The 22,939-nt window shown below is 38.2% G+C and overlaps 1 protein-coding gene across 12 annotated transcripts in view; it reads left to right on the top strand.

Annotated features, from left to right (window-relative positions):
- The window catches only part of LOC100711287 (LIM and calponin homology domains-containing protein 1), an 86,570-nt gene that overhangs the window by 35,565 nt on the left and 28,066 nt on the right, over positions 1-22,939 (top strand). For 9 of the 12 annotated variants that reach the window (XM_019363877.2, XM_013270285.3, XM_019363880.2 and 6 more), the window contains exons 2-7: positions 1,533-1,603; positions 3,898-3,967; positions 10,782-10,888; positions 15,171-15,201; positions 18,285-18,395; positions 19,789-19,987. In XM_019363877.2, the coding sequence (XP_019219422.1) occupies positions 1,533-1,603; positions 3,898-3,967; positions 10,782-10,888; positions 15,171-15,201; positions 18,285-18,395; positions 19,789-19,987 (589 nt within the window). Of the gene's footprint in view, positions 1-1,532; positions 1,604-3,897; positions 3,968-9,846; positions 10,162-10,781; positions 10,889-15,170; positions 15,202-15,892; positions 16,214-18,284; positions 18,396-19,539; positions 19,699-19,788; positions 19,988-22,939 lie in introns of those variants that run through there. The other 3 variants (XM_025910043.1, XM_019363895.2, XM_013270287.3) reach the window with 3 other exon arrangements.

Raw genomic sequence — 22,939 nt, forward strand, 5'->3', positions numbered from 1 at the left:
AAAAACGACATCAAACAGTGAGTGGGGGAGAAAAAGTAAAATCAAGGTCCAAATTTTGGTCTCCTGGCACATAATCCTGCAGCTTACACACCCCTACCCTGCATTGTATGTCCGTAAAGAGTGTCTCAACACAACACATGTTTTAGAAAAAAACGTTTAACTCTTAGAATAGACCTTTGTCCGATTCATGTTTAATTCAAGAAATATTAGTTCTTTGTGCAGAGCAGGTCCGTTACAGTGTGGGTTTGTGAACCATCTGTTTGCACTGTAAGGCAGACTTTTAGGCCTCACACTCAGGCTTCACTCATTGCTTTTGTGCTGTCAACACCAGACACACAATGGCCTGTTCATAAGTGCTGCTGCAGTATGGAATAGTGGCAGTGAATAGCTAAATGTCAGCAAAGTGAAAAATTCTCTGCCACTTTCCTTTCACTGCTTATCTCTTTATCTGCCTCTCCTGAACACCAAACATCACACCTCTCGTAGAAATGAGGCCTACTGTCGGCCCGCTCATTGACACACAGCAGTCCATTTCTTTTGTAAGAGGTCCAGGTTCCCAAACTAGCCAAGAAGCTGACGGAAAGATCCAGCCAGGCCAGATACTCTACATCTCCACGCTTTTTCTTTTTCCCACAGCTGTGCAAATAAATGTGAAAGGAATTGTCAGGAAATTTAATCTTGTAATTGTTTTGGCTTTTAAAAGAGCAGTCCAAAGAGGTCTCCTCATTTTACGCCAAATGTCTGCCAGCGTTTGTGGGAATAAATAGATTTTAAGTAGGCTTGGTCCTAAAAGTCTCGCAACAGCAGATTTTTGGAGTAGGAGGTAATTATTTCAACACTGCAGTTGAACTAAAGATTGCTTGTATTTTATCTATTTGTCTGTCTGTTCAAAATGCATGTATGTGTTTGTCATTGACCAGTTTTACACATAAAAGTAGCTCAAAAAGCTTAAGCACTTTAAAATAATAAAGTAATTCAGGAAGCCTTGTTGACACCAGAATTTCTTGCAGTAAGGAACAACCATCACTTCTCACAGTAATTGAAATAAAATGTCACAACATCTGAGATTCATACATATGTGATGCAATATTTGTCCAAGTAAATGCATGTTTTATGCTGTACAGTAGTTGTGCACATGCAAGCTGGCAGCTTTTCTTCCTCAGAGGGTCTGACCAACGATTACCCGATAAGTCCCCTGTCCCACCACATTAGCCTGCCAGAGCCACTTGGCTGGGATGACTGCAGCTTATGTCAAGCTTGTTAGCGTTTAGCGTTGTTGACTTGAGAGGGACTTGATATATGTCCGAGAAGTCTTTGTGCACCTCTCCACACAATCTATACAGTTCAAAGACCGATTTAAAAGGTGTGCTGATAAGTGTTGTTTCTTGGTTTTCAGCAGTGAATGCCACTAAACAAAACAGAATCTTTGGTACAATTTTTTTCATTCTTAATGTTTTTTTGTTTTTTTTTAACCTGAAGCCCTCTTTACATGTTATATGTTGCTAACTCAGTTCTTTTACTCCCATCTGCAGGCTGTGACAGGAAGATGTTTTGGTGACAAGGATTTCAGAGGAGGTTTGGAGAATGGAATACTACTGTGCGAGTAAGTTGTGACTATGTTTGTTTTTGTTGTTGTTTTGTTTTTTTCTCATCATCTAGTATCTAGTAGCAGAATGTAACACATCTCTTGCATGTGCGTTTATTAATCTTGAATAGTTTTCAATGATTAGTCATCTTACCAATTCATTGTAATGTTTTTGTAATTTATACATATGCTATTTGGTCTTATCCTTAGAGTGGTACTATATTTGTTTCAGTATCATAATGCTCTGGTTGGTTATATGAACTTCAAAGAGGAATACAGTGTAAACCTAAAATAACGACACACTATTTAAAGTGAATAGAAAGAACATTAGCAGTCAAGCAGGTTTTTGTTTCAAGTACTTTGAAGTGTGGTCCAGTGGTCAGAAAGACTGACGTCCGGTTCAATTGTCCTCTAGTTTGACTCTTGAACTCGTATACCCACTCATATTGAGTCGAGGTGCTGAAACGAGACTGAAAACACTCACATGCACTTGCACTTTCCTCTTTCATGTTCCTGTTGCTGCCAGTGTTGCACAAACCCAGCGTTTGTGCTGTCTTTATTGTGAATACAGATATCAGAGCCAATTTACCAGTGTGCCCACTGGTTTGGGGATTCCTGGGAAATCATGGACTATTTAGTGCAGTAGTACTGTAAGGCTCAAAAATAAAAGCCTAACATTGCTTTCTAAGTGACTGACAAAAGGGGGGGGGAATTAAAACCAAGTAAATAAAGACTAATTTAGCCATCTGTGCTGGATTAAAAGTGGCAATGCAAGTATTACTATGGCACCATAAGATTACCGTATTAAGTCCTGAGATAAAGTGACAGATGCTGTCGGAGAAATGGAAAGTCATGCAATGTCTCAGATAATCTTGTGAGTAAATGGCTACAGATTGACTGTAGCCACTGTGGCAGATTGATTACAGGCTGGGGATCATTTAAACAGTGCATTTATAGAGGTCATTGGCAAGAGCTGCGATCAAAATTGTGAGTCCTTGGTTACTGGAGCATATGACATCCTCTTGGCCCCAAAACTGCACAACCAGTCAAGTAATTCATTTACATATAATTCAGGTAGAGAAGAGAACTGATTGAATCACACAGTTTAAATGCTTTCCAACCTCTTCCTCATTTTCGTGATATTCAAAGAATTAGGAAATGTCCCTGTACACACTCATAAGATTATGTGTTTATGCGTCTAGATTTCTTTTGACTGTGCTTTTGTTTTGATAATAGAGGACACGTCTCTCACAGTTCAACCACATTAATGGCTGAAAGTGAAAGTGGGCCTCCTTTCCCAGCATATAAGTTTGAATAATTCCATTAAAGCCAGGGTGGGATTTGAAAACCATTTCCCCCAAAAAATGTTTGTAAACAAAGTCATACAATTTTAAAAAGCAGACAAACATTAACATTCCAGGCAATTTTCAGAGTAAATAAAAAAAATATTGTCTTCTCTGATGCCATTACTCATTCTCCCCACCTACACATCTTAATATACTGGCATGTAGGACTGAGAACTGCCTTCTCCTGGGGTCGTTCAGAATTATTCTTGGAAATGTACAGTGTAGCAGGAAATCTCCAACTTAAGTAGGAGTACATGAGGCATGCTGAGGGAAAGAGAGTTCACCAAAAAGGTAAATTACAGCACTTCATCTCAAAATACCTGCTGAAATACTATGAACACCATAAGACTGTTGATATCTAATACCTCGTATCCAAGGGCGGATTTTTCCTTTATAGAGGAGAATCATTACAGCGCTTCCTCTGATGAAAACACGCACAAAAGATGAAACTGGAGACAGAGAGGAAGGGAGAGAGAGGCGGGAATGCTGAAACTGCTTGTTCATGGCTGATAAGCGGGCAGAGTTTGAGGAATGCAATGTACTGTACACTTCCCGCCAAAAAGTCTTTGCATCTGCGTGGGTCTGATGAGAGATGACAGCACCAAGACAAACCTACTCATGTGTGCTTCCCTGTGATATAACATTTACTGGAACTAGTTAACAGATCCCAGTGGTGAAAGGAGCAGAAACGATTCTCCACTGTGATTTAGGATGCGTCGTTATAGACGTCCCAGACGCCACAGGGGAGTTTCAGAAATGTTTCTTTATCCCTTTAGATTCCCCTTTCTTTTCTCTGTAGAGACACCCACAGTTCAAACCTATTCATGTATTTTGCCTGCAGTTATTTCATTCTGCTCTAGCGAGGTTTCAACTTTGAAATGCATGCTTTGAAGTATTGAAGTCAGCTTGTCATTAAAAGAAGTTTTAAAGCCACAACTCTTCTGTTTTTTATGCGTCTTTTGTCAGGTTGCTGAGCTCAATTAGACCTGGACTGGTGAAGAAAATCAACAGACTTCCAACACCAATTGCTGGCCTAGTAAGTGTTTTGCAATCATTCTTTAGACTGATTTACAGCATTTTAACCAAAACTGAAGACAAGAAAATGCTTTTCTTCAGTATTTTAACCATTTTATTGCTTGCTCCTTTTTTCTTTCATTGTTACACTGTCAAACTGTGATTCAAAGCTGTCTGATATCAAAACTTGCTGTCATATTCAAAGTCTTTAGACTACAGGCCACATATAATTATACATTCATACATCACTTTTCTTTTCCATATGTTTCAAGATCTTTATCTTCCCCTCATCCTCAGGCATCGTTAGAATCACCAGTCAGCTTAATATACATTTCTTTGAATTGTAGGAGGAAGCTGGGGTAGGCCACAGTTACCACTAAACACTCTGCCACCCACTTTGCTGATTAAAGTAAAGATATGAAACTAAATTTTCCGTAAAATAACAGCTTGTAAGAAAATGGCTTTTCTTCTATTCATCTCCCACCCCCTCTCCCTCTCACCAGTGACTGTTGTGTCATTGTGGAATTTGGGTGAGCTGATACAATCTCCCAGGAAAAAATGTGTTGTTAACTGTGCCTTTCAAAAGTTGCTGAGTAGCAGTAGTAGTAGAATTCAGTATCCTAAAGTTATGGATGTGAATTGTAAAAATAAACCAAACTTAAGTGAAGATGTTAGATGAAGTGTATGTTACATTAAGTTGTCTCTTTGGTTTGTATTAAGATGGTGATTATGTTTGTTCATGTGGTGCACAACAGCCAAAGTGTGCATTAGCAGTCGCGTGTGACACTTAGCACTTAACAGCTTACTTATTGTACAGTTCTGCAGTGAACCAGATAATCTTGACAGCCCTTGGCTATGAAATATACTAGATCACTGCAGGAACACGAAAAAAATCTACTTGAGGATTTTATATGTCCCAAAGTCATTTACAGCCTCAACATTAGTCTTAGTTAGGTTCATCAAAACCAAAAGGATTTTTCAAAGATGTAGATGATAGAAACCTATTCCTGCTCTCAAAAAACTGGAAGTTGTTCATTGTTGTCTGTGGTTTTACTGAAGAATCCCAGTTTGGGTCTTGCTTTGAATGAGAGTCTGTGAATTGAAGTTGATCCGGACACTGATACTTTCCAGCTGAGTACAGTGCAATACAGTAGAGTTCTTTCATAACGACCTTAGACCTTAATCTGGATGAAGTGGCCTTTCAGGACCAGCACTCGCATGTAAACATAGTCACAGTGAAAGTTGATAGCATGTACTTCCATCTCTCTTCCCTACATGAATTGCTTGTCAGTGTATAACTTCAAGCTGTCTTTGTATTTTTTGTCCATATTCACATTTAATTTAACAGTTTTTTTTGTAAACATAGAACACCAAGAGGTGAAAAAAAAAGTGATGATTAAAACCATATTTTATTACAGTCATTCTGAAAACGCATATGACTTATTTTGATCCTTTGGCAAATGTCACTGTATTTAAGAAATAGCCAGTCTATTCTTGTATTGATAAGAAAACAACTCATCCTTTGCCCTTTTTTTGTGTCATTGTGAATGCTGTGCATCATCAGTTATTTCGCGATACTTTACACTGGTGTGCTTTAGCAAAGAAAACTACTCTGGCAGAATGTTTCCTTAATAACATGGATTTTCTTAATTAAATGTGATGATTGTCTATGATAGCAGTTCAGAACAGAAGTTCTGGTACTTCAGCAACAAAGAATATGTAGTTATTTACATCACAGATGAGGCATGGAGGCTGTGGTTGGGGCGGAATGGCTGTTCTTGTCTCACTGTGTCACTAATAGCTGCCATTGAGTGCTCTGACTTTTAAAGAGCGTCGGATAATTACACTGCCTTCACTATATGTTTTCTACCATAAAGTAATAGGTGATGGACTCTTCAAACCTCTGTACTTGGATCATTGTTGCATTATTTCAGCTGAGTGGATATATTTTATCCACTCATTTTTTTTTCAGGGTCCAAAGATGCTTTTCTGCTGAGCATTAAACCAACAGTATCTGATGATGGAGTTTTTACTTTTCATTTCCTCATTTCCTGAACAGGGGAAAAAAACTGTAACACAAGGGATATTATAAATGCTCATTTCATGGACTCCACTTCATGGCTGAGTTTCTGTGGCTCCTAAACACTTCCACTTTGCAATAACATAACTCATAGTTTATTGTGGAATACTTAGAAGAAGGAGTTTTGATAGCAGGCTCTAATTGACACTGTTTGTAGTCCCATTGCTTGTAGCAATTGGCTGAGGCCTGTCTCTGTGAAGAGTTAGCATTTTTTTCCTTTGCTTACATGGGCTTCCTCTGGCTTCTTCCCACAGTACTGTTGGCTACTAGTGTCCACTATTGGCTGCTCCATGTCCGAAAGTTATAAATAAAAAGAAATCTAATTAGCCTCAGGTGTAGACACTTAAAGGTCAAAAAACACCGCACAAACATTACTAATTAGCTCAAAGGGACAATGAGTAATCCATTGACTACCTGTTTATACTAGTAGCTAGAGGATAATATATAATAAAAGTTGAAACAAGAAAACAAAAAACGCGGCTGGATGTATATGTTCTGAATAAAGGGACCCGTTATACTTACAAAGTTTCATAGCTTTTAAGTTCCTGTGGCCTTGCAGTGATTTTTCTTCCTCTTGGCTTTGATTAGTGAGGTGAGAAATACATAAACAAGGGGTCTGCTGTTATCTGGACCATCGTAATAAAACACAGCCTACTCCCCCTTCCTCTTCCTGTTTGGGGGCTAATGCGAAAACGAGTCTCTGTGGAGTTTAGGCTGTTTTATAATCACAGCAGCTACCTCAGTGTTTTGGCAGGTCGAGCTGTATAGGTCCGTGTTCGCTGGCTGTGGCAGATTCTTATCCCAGGCATCTCTGGGTTGACTGGCATGCTCATGTCTTATAGTGTGTTAATAAACATGCAACGGTGATCTCCTGGCAAGATGAGTAGTGGTAATTAATTAACATGAATAGTAGTAATGAATCTGCTTGAACAGGTGTTTCATTAGACATGACATTTATTCGATCAAGTTTTTTATATTATTTTTAATAATGCAAGTGGGAAAAAAACCCAACAACACTGGTATTTTATATAAATGCCTTCCAATTTGAACTTTACATATTTTGCATACTAATTTTAACAATTCTTTGACTCATTTTTGAAAAAAATATAAACGTGTATGCTGTCAACTCAAAATGTCGTCTTGATCAAGCTGAAGACTTTCTTTTTTCAGTTTGAAGCAAAATTAATTATCCTGTTGTCAACCTGATTCACCACTGCAGTAAATATTGAGACATATTAAACTTTGCAGCGTTAGAATAATTTATATGACTGATAGCTCTGAAAAATGTATTTTATATTAGGATATTTGAGGCGATCTTGAGTATGGGTGGCTTACCAAGTCTTTTGCAGTGTTTTTCTTGGAAGGGACAAAAACAATTGAGAGCAAGTCTTGTTACCAGTTTTCTGTTCACCCTGTCCAAAATCAGGCCTTAAACTCTGATCCGTTTCCCTGAGAAAGTTGTTGTTCTAATTAAGATATTAATCAAATTCCAGTGAAGGTTAAGTCCAAAGAAATCCAAACATATGAAAGTAATTTGACCTTTACGTCTCGGAATATGTGACCAATGTGTTAGCTAAAGAACATACGTTCTGATGTTTGTAAAATTAATTTACCTTCCATTCTAATTCATGCTAATTTCACCACAATGCTGAGTTTTTGAGAATGGACAGAGTGGACAGGGCCTCTATTTCTGAGTCTACCTCCAGACTTCAAATCCTTCTTCAAACACATTCAACTGTCAGTCATTTCTTTGCGGTAGACGCCCAGTTTCCAGTGGCAATGACCTGCAAATCAGCACAAAGTTATGCTCCCTTCCTTAAAAACACACACACACTCTTTCTAAATACCCACTAAATTACCCTTTTGTCTATCATGTTAGTTGCTAACAAATGAGCCGGATTAATCCCCTTTTGTTATTGTTATTTAGTCTGGTTCCAGACTACGTGATATGGCAACTAAACAGAGAAAAATGTGGGATGAAACTGCTTAATTGGAAACAAGATTAAGTTCCTCTTTCACACTACCATATCCCCTGCCGCCCCAGACTATAGATGGATGGGCTATAGATAGATAATTGACAAAGTAGGATACGGTTTATAGAAATACTGTGTATGTATGTGTCTGTATTTACCAACCAGGTAAATTTTTTTAATTGCATTTTTCTGTAACCAAAACACTTCACATGCAGCTGAAATGTGTGTCACTTTGTGTTATGCACAACATTCAAGTCACAAATCTCCAGTTTACTTGCCAAGTGGGAGTACCATAAACAGTGCTTGCAGCAGCAGTGATCTTTCCTTATAGGTTAACACACACCTGTGAAAAATGTGATTATGCATTCCTCTAGTCAAAGTGTCATTCAGCAGTTTAGGGTGATACAGCCTATAAAAATAACGCATAACTGCTGTGATTTTCTGAGCTGTCTTTTTTCCATCCTGTTTGTGACTTCCTGTCACAGAGCGCGAGAGCTCTCTGCTCTGGCTGCAGCTCTGTAAAAACATCGCAGAACCAACCGTTAACCTGAATGTACATGTGTAAAATGTTGATAGTTATAATTATAATTATTTTAGCCATTTACTTTCTATGCTGCCAACTTGCAAGCACAGCAACATCTAGTCAAGTAGTTGTACACTTCCCTTGTTTGCATTGCTTTTTGTGTCTATTCAACAGTTTATCTTTAAGAATGATTAAGAAGGTTGAGTGTGATTTACTTGAGTTGGATAATGCAATCATTGTTTATTCAGCTCAGCTTATCATATCTAAATCTAGCAAAGGATATTACAATGTTTGTCATTGTTAATTATTGTTAAGGTGATTATTAATCATATTAATGTATAATTCTTGGTTCTTTTTTTAAAGATCTGTATTGTATTTGGTCTCATATTCAGCTTTCTGCAATTTCAGATGTTAGGCAACAGCTAAAAGTAGACTCATTATGTCTGGTTAAAGATATTGTTTGAGGCTAAGATCCAACTGTTTTTCGATCAAGTGTTTTTATCAAGTTTTTCGTGGGAAAAATAAACCATGTTGCCTTCCCTGTGTTTCATCAGTATTATGCCAAGGCTTCTTTGTTTGATTATCATGTTCTTGGAGTATGTTTCACAAAAATTCTAATCCTCCTCCTTTGTGAGTTGTTTTTGGGCCATATTTGAATCTGTTTACTTGGATACTTGGACAAAAAGTTAGGGAGTCCCTGGGCCCACCTAAGGATGATTCCTTGTTCCAAGTGTTAACTCATTTCTAGTATCTGGAAAACAAATACTGGTATTAATCGAATGCAGCTGATGTGAAAAACCTTTCTTTTGAAGTTTAATATGACCATGATCAGCTTAATCCTGCGGTAGGTGTGTCATTTAAGAAGTGAAATTTCTCAAAAAGACCTTGCTGGTCTTGTCAGACAGATAGCGTAAGTGTGTATATTTTTGGGTGGGGTTGCCTCACCAGGAGAGCAGAGATGGCACTGTCCCAAAAACACAGGAAGCTGCAGGGTGGATTTGGAAGGGGTAGTTTGCTAGAGTTGGAAAAGGATCGTGAGAACAAGTGCATGCAAGTGTGCATGTTTGTCATTGTACCCATGCATGTTTTTTTTTTAATTTTACACTTGGTAGTGTGCACATATAAATAACACTCCCAGTTTTATGTGTCTCAATATTCCAAAAACAGTTTATTTAAAGCAGCATTTGGTGCAAGCGTGTGTATACAAGCACAGTGTGTTTGTGTTTGGCAGTGAGAGGGAGAGAGTGTGTTTGGGACAATTGGGGTGGAGAGGAAATGGTGACACCCTGAGAGAGAAAGGGAGAAAAGGGTTTAGGTTGTGGCCCTCTGAAAGACTGAGAGACACAGAAACAAAGAGAGAGGGAGAACCTGGGAACTGGAGAGGAGAGCCTGGCTCAGGTTGCGTCCAACAAAGAGTTTGTCAGAGAGCAAAGGAGAGCGAGGGAGAAGGACTAAGACGATGGGCAGAGTAAAACATTGAAGAGAGAAGGAAGGAAGGATTCGAGAAGAAGCCGATAAACAAGAAGCAGGAAATATTTGAACAGAGGAACCTGTCAAGAGCGAAAGCTGGAGTAATCTGAGAGATGAGATGTACGAAAGCTGGGCACAAAACCTGATGGTGTCACATTTCTGTTGAGCAGGTATCCTGATTTTTATGGCCCAAGTGCTTGTTTGTGTGTGTTTCTGTGCAGGAAAGAGAATATCTGGTCATTTCAGTTTGTTTGGCTGACAGAGACCTTGAAAATGTTTGTGGGACAGGGTTCATGTGGGATAATTTAAGAGAATGTTGACATTTTCTCTTTCTTCAGTCTATTTAATCGAAAAGAAAATATAACATTGCGGGGGGATTACTATGCCAATGAAAATAAATGAAGTAGACATACTCAGGAGGGCTAGAACTGTGTCGACAGAATCACTTTTAGCAGTTCACATTGGTTTGTATATTCATTCTCTTTATTTTCAGATTCATTTGATGAAATAATGAGCAACGCAACATGTTGATTTAAAGGTTTAAGTCAATAACTGATCCGTCTCGTCTATGTGACTCGCACGTTTCGAGTAGTTCAGTGTATATTCATTGTTAAATGATATGTTCCTTCTTGCAGAGTTTGCATTTAGAATAGAGTAATAGAATAATAAAATTCTGCAATTATAATAGAAAGTGTATATTAGTTGAGATCTTGCATGGTTTATCTGATGTAGCTTTTCTTTCTGTCTCCGAGTATTTATCGTAATGAAATTGTGCTTGCGCTCTACACAGGACAACCTCAGTGTGTTTTTGCGTGGCTGTGAGGAGTTAGGACTGAAGGGCTCCCAGCTCTTTGACCCTGGAGACCTGCAGGACACATCAACACGCCCCACAGCCAAGTAAGACTCGACCACTTGAGTTATGTTCCACGGATAATATCTACCATTTGAACAAGTTGAGTCCTGCAGAGTTGACTGTGTAGATTTTACCATATATACTGTATGTATAAAAGTCTAATGTGATGCTTTCCAGATGGTAGAACATAGATACATAGATGATTAAAAAAAAAAGAGCGTGAAAGTTAGTTGATCAATTTTAAGTAGTTTGCTTAGTTCGTGAATGTCTTGGAATTTACTGTTTTGTGTTCTCTGTTTGTTGACACTGTTACTGTCACTTATGGAAAGGTGACAATTTAAAAAAAACTTACTAATGTAAGCTTTACATTATTTATAACTTAGAGTCTTGTGTAAATAAATGTCAAACCTTTATCTCAAAACAGTGAGGGTGCTGTTCTTTCATAGTAAAGTGAAGCTTTGGTGAATCGAATTTCCCTAAATGTTTCTCTGCTTCAGAAGATAAATATCTCCACGTTTACCTTTGGAGATATTTTTTCTCTGTTGTTATACAACAGTTGTTTAAACTTTTTTTTTTTTTTAATTATTCTTATCAGATCATTAATTGAGGTTTATATTTTCAAACTAAAGACAAAAAAACAGTATTTCCTAAAGTTCTGTGTTGGAAATCCTCTATATCACTAGATGGTGATGGTGAACACTTTGAGCCTGCTTGTCTCAAACACCAGTTTTGCATTTCTTTGTCTCACTTTGTCAGTAACCCGTCTGTCATTCTCTGCATTAGACAATCAAGCAGTTCACTGAAACACAAATAAGTAGACGGGAGTCAATGCAAGTTTGCATGAGCCTGTGCCAGTGAAGCAACAATGACATATCTGTGAGACACAATTGGTCTCTGTCCAAATAAAACACAAGGGTGTGCATCACACACTGAACCATGACTTCTACTTTGTTGCTTGGTAACAAAGCCAACTGCATCTAGCTTTTCATTCTGTATATGTGTTTGTGTGAATATGTGGGTGTTTCAGTGTCTTTGGCATGCACTGTCTGCTGGCTGTGTATTTCCAAGGTTTCATTCACAGAAGGGTTTTAAAGGTACTTCTGGAGATGGGGCAATGCATCTCTTTCTTTTTTGCATCTATGTTTATTTATTCTTGATTTGGCATGTACACATATCTACAAGTATAACAATTTAGTTGAAGTTAAGAAATGTTGTAGCTAAAATTGCCAATCAAGATAGTTGGGGTTGTTAGATGAAGAGGGACATGTAATTGTGTCATTTTCATAACTCTGTTGACAACTGGTTTTGAATGATGTGGTTAAAAAGAAACATGTAGGTATATATCGAAACAAAGAACAGGGGCCCAGGATAGAGCCTTGGGTAACAACACAATTAAATTAGGCAACTCATTAACATTCATATAGTGAGCCTGTACCTAATATGCCACAGGGTGATTTTTTTTTTCTCTTTATCTCATTGATTGTTTAATAGCATCTCGAAAAACATGCAGGCAGTAGTATATTAAAATGATGCAATCTGGATTCATCTTTACTCAATACATCATGGCTTCTATTGACATGTAAAAATGGAGCTTTGCTTTCATTGTTCAAGTAGTCCTGTGCTTCAGCTGGTGCTTATGTAACCCTCTCACATATAGAAGGTTATTTCCTACACCTTTATTCTTCTAGAAAACTTTGGAGAGCTAGTGCTCAGACAAACAGACTGTAGTGCACTATAAGCTGAGGAATAGAATGTCTGCTGTTCGTGATGATGGTCATGGCTCATTTTCCGGAATAAAGCAATGGTTTGCCAGGTAGTGGAGATGAGAGGAGATGACAGCTGTGTTTCTGTTCAGCAGTCGAGTGGATTTCACCGAATATTTTGAAATGCTATAAATAATTAAATCCCTAGTTCAGTTGCATTATCGGTAAATATACTGATTATGGCTAAGTTAATGTCACTGGCAGTAATTATGGAAACCATTTAATGCTTTCATCAAATATAAATAAACATTAAATCATAAGCAGAAAGACTAATGTTACTATCATCACATAGCATAGAGCTAATGAAGGGAATGGTTATGTCTAACCAAAAAATCATAGTGACATAATAGTGTCATAATAAATTATTACTTTCAAAGCCAGATTCTAGTATTTTGTAAAATCTAATCACTTGATAGGATTTTTTTTTCAGAAATACCTATCTAGCCAATTTGTAAAGGTGTTTTAAAATGTTTTTGTAGCTATAAGTTACTTTATATCAACTTTTATAAATATTGATATTGATATTGAACTACTGTATATACACATGCTTAATACACACTTGACATATGTAAGAGAAAAGAATAAACGACAATATCATTACTAGATCACTACTACATTATCTTTTTGTATCCTTTTCATTAAATACATTTTTTTTTCATTTAAATAACAAAGACAAACATGCAGGAAAAAATGCAAGAATATGACAGCTGTTACATTTAGCTTGGGCCTCTTAATATGATCTAATACCTTGTGGAATGTGTATTTGTCCTTGGATTGTGCGCCTACGAGCTAACAGCAGAGAAAAGGTACTTGTCTCCATGTTTATTTAGTCAACTGACAGAATGAGAGGATGAGGGAGGGGTTGCTGTTCATGCTCTCAAGCTTATTTCACCTTCCTCTTCTCCACCTTTATTTGTTTCTCATGTACCTGCTGCCAGTCAAAGCCCAACTTGCATGTTGAATGAGTTGGCCTAAGTTAAGCAGAGTCTCAGGATGTGATGTATGAATTATTGCATAAAATAGTTGTTGTGTTCTGTACCTGTAGCATGGAAATCCCCACATAAGAAAATACTGTGCATAAATACAAGATAGGCTGTTTAGTGTCCTTGTTTATCTTTTAGTTTTGAATCCCTAGAAGTGCAGTATATATATAGTAAGGACATGTTAAGCTGAGAGCCTTCATAAAGATGTTTACGAAGGCACCAAATCAAAAAACAAAATGCTGTGTGCATTTACACATCAAACAAATGGGTTGATTCAGCAGTCTTTGGAGTCTTGGGAAATACACTTTAAATGAAAACAAATATTCTACATGAAAAGATAAAGCCACGCAAACATCTCTGGTTGAACTCCTCTACATATGCCTATAAGCAGCCCAGATAATTCTAGTCTAATTCGTGTTTATCTCTTGGCTCTACATGGTTTCCTGGTATCCATCCCACCCATGATGCTTTTCTTTCCAAATTCTTAATTTTAAAAAACTGTAACATTTAAGGTAAATATGAGTTGCCCATAATTAATTGTTTTTAAGTTGACCTTTTATTCATTTTTTAAATATCTGTGTGGACAATATAAACTATTGTGAAATAACATTATGCAGATATACATTAGTTATTTTTTTATTGACCTTGATACTAAGATATAATAACTATTCTGGCTTTTCCCAAGTAGCTAATGTTTAATCAAGTATCAGTTTTAACAATTTATTGATTCTATGATCCTCTCATGCTGCACTGATCCTGGTACAAAGACTGTGGCAGGACATAATTGCAAAAAACTCTAGCTTAAGAACACTTTTAAATGTTTTTGTTTTCTGTTGTTTTTTTGTTTGTTTTTTTGTCATGATAAAGAAGCATAAATTTATTTTATCCATTGTTAAAAAAAAATTCACCATTCATCAGGCTTCACGCTTCTTGCACAGCTTAAGAAAAGGCAGACGTCCTATGTGTGTCTGTGTTTTAGCCTTTGTTTTCTCTGTCTTTGTTTTTCACCTCTCAGCCTAGGAATTTGTATTTCTACAACATGAGTGCATTTTAGTGAGTTTTACAACTGCTTCATTCCACTTCCCATTTATAGCTCCACGTGGTAATCCGCAAGATTCACATCATTTCATTTTGGCAGCATCTGTGGTGCTAAGTGGCCTCTGCTGTGGTGTTCTCTTAGAGATGCTCCACCTCCCAGAGATCAGTTGGCAGTCAACTCGCTTGGCTACCACTATCGCACGTGTCTCTTCTATCTACTAAAAAAGTATTTCTCTTTGTGAATTCTAGAGTTACCATTTTAAAATTCAGTGTTTCCTTACTTTCTATTTCAGCAGTTACTCAGTTGCTAAGACTGTTAATAAAAAGTTTTGCCAAAAATGTTAGTTCTCTGTGTGTGGGCTACAGTCACTGCAGATTCTTGTATTTCACAAAGTTTAGTTTTTTCTGCTGTTTCACTTAGATATGTGGGAGATGGCACATCTTGAAGTTGTCTGCTGTTATCTTTATGTAAGGCACTTCACTGAATAGAACCAGAAGTCTCACTACCTCCTCTGTCTCTCTCTCTGTGTTTCATTCTCCAGGGGAAGTGACGGCAGTCGAAAGCTCAAGAATGTAAGTGATACTGTCGGATTACAGTGGGATAATTTGTTTGTGTGCTAAATACATGTTTGGAAAGAAAGTGTTATTCTGGCCCTGTGTTTCTCTTTTTGCTTTCACTATCCATGATTTCAATGGCGCTTACTAATCCGTAATCCACCTCTGTGTCTTCCTGTTAAAAAGTTGATCCTCTTTTCTACGTTCTTGTCCTTGGGGCTGGGGTTCTTTCTCTATATTGTAGGGCATTTACCTTTATATAAACCTCTACCTTTATATGAGACAATTGTTACTATGAAATAGTGTTAAACATCTAGTTTATATTCTGTCTGTATTAACCTTTCTATTTTAGCCTATTTATGTGCATCTGTTCATGCATCTTACTTTGTTTGTTTTAGATGTTATGTTGGTTTTTCATATTTTGTGCTTAGTCTTTTCTTTCATCTTCTAAGTCAAATATTTCTGCATATTCTGTGAGTCTAGATTTGATTTCATGCGTCTTTATTCTTGCCCCTCTTACAGTCTTTTAATTATTTAGAGGCCCTTTATAGTCACTGTCTGCTCAAATCAGCACCTTCCTATCCTTTTTCTAATAATGCTGCTTTAAGAAGTAGAACACATAATGCTGGCCCTGCCTACTCTGCAGTCAAAGCAGTTCTACTCGCTCTCTCTCTCTCTCTGTCCTCCCCTCCTCTCTCTGTGATGCTGCTGTGCACTGTACAAGTTAATGTGTCGAGCTGCAGCACTGGTCAGGCCTGTTAGCTCATTTAGCTGACTAAACATGTAGACTCCAGCATTTGCAGCGGTGGCAAATGGCTAACATACTCCCGACAGCCAACACTTTTGCAAGGAACCGCCTGCTGTGATGTGCTGTAGATTCAGGACTAAGGACTAGGATTTGACAGCAGCTGTCTCTGCAACACATCAAATATTGAGAGGTGAAGAAACTGCATCGAGAGGAATTTGCTGATGTGATGACAAAGGTGTTGTTTAGCAAACAGCAGATGGGACGTTACCATTTTTAAAAAAGGTATGCCTGGATAAGATACTGCTGAATCTGCTGTGCTCATGAGACTGTTATTTAGCAGGTAAAAGTGTGAAGAAGAAGGCCTGAATATGCAGAGTGATGACTGTTAGATATATAAAACAAAATCTGTATCTGTATGCATGTCTGCATGCACTGGATAGTGCTGAGGTCCTGACATCATAGGTGGATTTTTGGCTTCGTTCATGACCCTGCAGTGCGTGACTTTAAGTGTGTTTGCACATGAACCAAAAAGGTGAATGTTGTTTTCCAGTGGAACTTCCTTGACAGGTCTGTCCACGTGTGCACTGACAGGCAGCTGCTGAAATTGACAAGGCAAAGCAAGTGTGATGCTATGCATCATTCTGCTGTCGGGTGGTTTATTTTCATTCCCGACTGTCGAAACTCCGCTGACATGTACTTGCCTTTGAAATTCTTTAAGAATGCTCTTAAGTATTGGTTGGTTTAGTGCTGCATGTGTAAATCATGCAGACAGAGTTTTGGAATGTGATTGTGGAGTTTGGGATCGATAAGGGTGTGTTTGCAGCACAATAGTAAGCAAGTGAAACACATTTGGTGCTGACCCAGTTCCAGTGGGAGTTGGCATGAATCTGCTATTGTGGTGACACAGAAACTCCATATTCTGCTGCTGAGAGAGCTACAGTATGCAGCTAATGAAGTTTAACCTCAGCAGCTGCATTGTCACAGCTTCACCTCTGTAGTGTCAGGATATTAAATAAAAAATCTCGAATGGTTCTGAAAATATGGCTTATGAAACTAAAATTGTATAATAGTTAGAGTCAATGATTGATCGATGGAACTGTCCCCAGTTGCAGCTCAATGATGTTTCACCCTTTAATAAGGCTAGAATTTCAACTTATCTTCATCATCCAACACAGCTTCACATAAAAGGTCTCATTTAGCTTTGTGCTTATTCTGATCAGCAGACTGGTTCTTTTGCACTCCCTCCAACTGCGTTTGAATGGCAGAAGTTGTTTACACTGACAGTATGACTGAAATAAACACATTAAGCCTTGCTGAGCTTTCTTATCAAAGCGCTCCCTGTGGACAGCTCGTTGACATGGACACAGTAAATATAGCTGGGAGCTCTTTGCCAACAGTGTTAAAGGTGCAGCTCTGTGTGATTTCCCTTTGGCCGGAGTCGGTGTGTAAATTTTGCATTTTAGACATTTAGCTGACAAAAGAACTTCAGTTCGTCGGTTCCTCAACCACAGTCAGTTACTTTGGGGCATTTGTTACAAGCAGTGATGCCAAAACAAAAGTAGAGGCTCTTTCAGCTGCTCATTCAGCTGCTGTTAATGTGTTTCAGAGAGTTAAGAATGACCGGGTAACTGATATACCCAGCACTAAGCTAGCTAACAGGCAATTATAAATCACTGTGACCACAGAAAGGTGGCTGTGTGTCAGCAAGAGAAGTGCATGTGACCAGTTTCGGTGTCTGAACAGTGCCTCAGTGTTGTTGTGTTTCTTCCAGCTGCATTTGCTAACTTATCACTTCTTTGGAAGACGCTGGGCTGCAATTACCAGGAAACCAGCTGGCACGGTTTTCAAAAAGGGAAAAGTGAAAGCAGGAGAGTGGGTGTTTTGTTGTAGTTTTTTCTTTGTTTTTTTCTCTTCAATGCATCCAATATTATTTATAGCTATTTGACTGCTTTGCTGCATGAACATACCATAGATACACCTGTGTAGCATATTTTGAGTTGACAGGCTAATGAACAGTGTGAATCCAGGGTATCATTTTGAAGACTTGGGATGCCAGTGGCCTGTGAGGCTGCTGCCCAGACTCCTTTTTCTCTGCTAGTGATTTCTTAATATGATTAGGATTTGAAAACTTATTTTTAATGTGTTTTCTAAATTAATACGTTTAATATTGTTGGACTGTACAATTTGTTTAAGGCAAAGTAAGGCTGACTGGAATTAAGACAGAGTGCTTTGAGTTGGCATTGAAATGGGATCAAGTAGCTCTTTAGTTTTAAAAGGTTAATTTGTTTCATTTATTGGAAAGATCAGCTGATATTTTTTCATGATTTTTGACTGTATTTCTTCTTTTCTTCAGGTTTTAATTACTATCTACTGGTTGGGTCGTGCTGCCAATAGCTGTACATCCTACAACGGGCCCACGTTGGACCTGAAAGAGTTTGAGGGCCTGCTGTCACAGATGCGAAAGGTTGGATAGCTCATGTTTATGCCAGCGATAAAAATATAATGGAAATCTCAAGTACATGGATAATATAGTCAGCACTTGCTTTTTCCCCCCATTATATCTCTCTTAGTAACCAGAGCTGTAAAGTGTAATAGGTAGGGAGACCATTTGCTATATTAAAAATTTGATCCCTGCAGTAATTCATTTCTACAGCCAAAGTGACCTGAGGCATGACACGCAGCTTCTGCAGAATCGCTTATTTTGGAACAGAGATTCACTAAATGTGTGTTTGTTCGCTGTACTGACATTTCTGAGAAAACACCTTTCACCCGAGATCCAGTTAAGAAAACTGAATTTAACCTAGCTTTTACCTTTTTAATGACCCAAGAAGAAGGAGAAAAGTTAGAAATGGCAAACCCTCAAGACACATGCATGCATGCACACTCTGTGACAGTCATTCGTAGCCATGATGTCAGTTCTGTGCAATTTATTCCACTATGTGACGTCCTTTTGCTATTCTGTAAAACTGGGAAATTGCTGCCAATTCAGCAAAATTACTTTCCCAGATGTTCACACGTTGCAGACGGACAAAACAAAGCCATAATTCCATAAAGCAAAAAAACCTTTGATAAAATGAAGGAAAGCTCATCATGTGCAGGTGCATGAAATTCCAGAGTGACTATGCACTTCCCACCACACCTCCAACAGTTACTAAATGGAAGCTGGACCTTACAAAAACTGATGATTGAAAAGCACTAAGCAGGTAAATGTGAGCTCAGCTGCACTCTTATTTACTTTTTGTAAAAAGCTTAGTTTAAGTGCTTGTGTTAAAGGGTGAGTTACGAGGGAGATGCATATTTTCTTACTTAACTGGTATAGTGGTATATAAGTTATGATATAGTGGTTTAAATTGTGTATAAGTGAAAGAAACAAATCACACATGACTTCTGCTGCTGTAGAGCCTGTTTTAGAAGCATAACAAAGACATTTACCAGAGTTTGGGAGTTGCATAACAGATGGTAGAGGGGTCAGGGGCAGGAAGTCTTTTGGTAGACAGGAAAGGCCTTTCCCCACCTTCCATTAGCTGGAACAACACATTAAAGCTGTGGACAGAGAAAGGGAGGGGTCACTAAGGTGAAGAGAAAATGATGAAGAGTGATGTAGGCAGAAGAAGAGAGAGGTTATTGGAAAAGTAGATTTGGGCAGAGTGGAGACTTGCAGCATGACGGCTGTAGTGGACACAAAGCTGAGGCCAAACAACACAAGTTTGGGGGACTTCAGTGACGACTGATGGAATATGCAGCGAAAAGTCCTAATTAATTTTAGGGTGCTTGATTACTTTCATTACTCTCCACCATTTGTTACCTCTCTTTTTTTGTGCTCATGCATTTTGTAAAATGTGTGTATGCGTTCTTAGGAGACAGAAGAGGCAGAGAGCCCTAAACGCAGCATCCGGGACAGTGGCTACATTGACTGCTGGGACTCTGAGCGCAGCGACTCTCTCTCTCCGCCACGCCACGGGCGCGAGGATTCATTCGACAGCCTGGACTCCTTCGGATCACGCTCAAGACAAACCCCGTCACCAGACGTCCTGGTCGCCCGCGGCAGCAGTGATGGTAGTAAAAAAAATCTAGTTTATACACTCTTTGATTCACACTTTTGATTTGAACTGCTAGTTTTAGTTGACTGTGAAAGGGTGGTTACACTGGCCACCCTTTAAATCACAATTTGCAGGTTAAATATGTTCAGTAGCCATTGTGTTGTTTTAGCAATAGCTATTCTTCCTGCGGGTGAGAAGTAAGTCTTTGTGCAGGTTGGGCAAGGTGCACAGATGCAACGTATAGATAAATGAGGTTTATTGTGCTTTGAATGCTACTGTATGAAGGCTTGTTGTTCTGGCTGTGTTTTTGCAGGACAACGCCCAGTTCAAATCAAAGGCTGTTTGAAAGAATAACATGATTAATCTCTGTACTGTTTTGAAGTCAAGTTATGGCTCTTGTTATATTTAAGCCATGGTAATATACATTGTAAAAGGAATTCAGTAGTGGCTGTGCTCAGTACTGGAGGGAAGGGGATTGTGGTCTGTCTGTTAACTCTCTTACACCAAGGGCTACAATTGCACCACATTAAAGCTCTCTGTGTACTTCACCTTATCTGACGTCAATCTGCAGTGTCAGAAAACATCCTAGAGTCTAGTTTCAATAACAAATCCACATTTGTCCACATTTGTTTTTGTTTCAAACACATTTCAGTTATGTAATATTAGCATATGCTCCAACAAGCAGGTGATGTAACACCAAAGGCATTTCATTTATTCATCTTTTTGGAAGGGAAAATTCTGAATTTATGAAAAAGATGAAATTGGCAAGGCAGCAACAGCCACACAGCTTCTGTTTTGTCCTTTTTTTGTTCAGAAATTTGGAAAAGCGCTTCTTGTTACAGTACAAATTAGAGCCTGTCTTCATGAAAAAGTAAGCAGGGAGACTGTAGTTAAAACAGTGAAACACTTAAACCCTGCTTATTCAGGGAAAGCTCTATGAAATCTTGGTCCTTAATTCCCCTAAAAATGCACAATGCAGTAGATTTATTTTATAACTCTATTTCTTTATTAACTCTGTTGCTTATCTAGTTAAATGCAGTATGAATGAAAATTGCCTCAACTATCATACTTGTCCCAGCTCGCAGTCTTAAGGTGTTTGTACCTTTCCTCATACCATCTGCACAAAAGTATCTCTGTGCTTGATGTTTGAACCTGTTGTCCTTAGTTACGGCTTTTTGATGCCTTTCTTTAAGTGTGCACTCAGATGAGTGACAGCACCAAAGACTAAGGAAGGTATGACATATCTCAATACAGTATGTGAGACAAAGAAGAGGAAGAGTTGTGGTTTCATGAAGGAGCTTTCAGTGGTTTTGATCTGACACTTGACTGATATGTCAAGGATTATGAAACCAACAGCTTTTGGTTTTGAGAACAGAAGACATGGTTACTTGGTCTTTGTAAATATTTGGAAGGTACCAAATACAGATTAAATATGTATACCTTTTTAAATTTGTCACAGTAATTTCAGTCTTTGTCTCTAGATTTCCCTCAACGTGTTTACATTGCTTTGTTGTTTATTACGAAAAAAAGCTTACTACTGTATATGTGCAGTTTAATGGTAGCATGGCACTTGCAAGACCAGCATAAGCTGCAAAACCTTTGAAGTGGCTTTGTGCTGATGTCAGAAATCGAGTTCAAAATACATTTTGGTCTCACATGAGTGTTTTATAATGCCAAACTGGCCACATGCTTTCATTGAAAGCTGCTAATTGCTAGACTGTTTGCGGATTTGACGGTATTAAATTTTAATGGTAGACTATAAAAAAGATTACAGCATTCGTCACACAGTGTGATGTACTTCTCATTGCTGAGCTGAATGTGAGAAAAACTGAGGAAAAGCATCCTGTCTGATAATGTTTTTGTTTTGAGGGAAGTGCAAAAGGAAACTGTTGTCCCTTGTTGTCATCAACAGTCAAACTATAGTGCTTTAGGGAAAAATCCGCAATGTATCCTGTTTTTTTAAAGTGTTTACATTATTGTTGTCGATAGGTAGCTTTCATTTTTGGTTGTAGAAACAATATTCGCTTTTTTAAAAAAGTGCTAGGATGATGGTATCCAAAACATCCTAAATATGGGCCAATAAACAAGTTTTAGCCAGTCTACTGAAAGTTGACCCCTTACTGTCTTTCTCTTTATTTTTTTTAAACCTTTTTTTTCAAGTTTAACGTAGGTTGTATTGCCTGCTGTCATTTTGTCTATTAAAAAATATGTACTGTGTAGGCTTGGTGGGCTGCCAGGCAGGTAGAAACCCTTTTATTAGCAATCTTGTTAACCACATGCACACACACTCACGTGCAGCTTGAAAGAGTTAAGAGAACCAAGCAAATGTTTATTGTTGTTGTCTCTCTACTCATGTTTGCTAATAAAGGTAGGCAAGATATCACTATACAGGGTGACCCAAAAGTCACTATATACTTTTAATAGATCCCTAAAAGTTCCACAGGAAACTGCTACTTTCTCTTCATGCTTGAAGTGGGAATTAAACATACAATAAGCAACACCAGCCTGACAACCCCCAAATCTGACAATAACTCAAGTTTTTCCGGCAGTGACCCAAAATTAGCTTTTCAAGGGTATTCCACTATTACGCATAAAGAAACTTGATGGAATAAATGGGCTCTGTGTTCTTAATAATAGCCTCGGGTGACCAGAATGCAAAGCTGCCACAAACATTCTTTCAACCTCTCTTGTTTATACTACAGAAGCATTACCTAATCAATTTTTCCACCGACACATGTAACCCACAGCTGATTAGTCACACTGTCAAACTGCTGACACCTACATATGTTCCAAAGATTGAAAAGAACGAATAGAGTTGATAGCTGATAAAAAATGAGGAGGCAGATTGGAGTTTAGCATATTTATTATTCCTGGTTATCAAAATATCAGTGATCAAATGAGACCCACAGGTACAAACTAGATATTTTTAACCCAGGAATCTTTGAGTACATCTAGGACAAAAGAATCC

The sequence above is a fragment of the Oreochromis niloticus genome, linkage group LG2 (genome assembly GCF_001858045.2).
Source record: "Oreochromis niloticus isolate F11D_XX linkage group LG2, O_niloticus_UMD_NMBU, whole genome shotgun sequence".
Lineage (NCBI taxonomy): Eukaryota > Metazoa > Chordata > Actinopteri > Cichliformes > Cichlidae > Oreochromis > Oreochromis niloticus.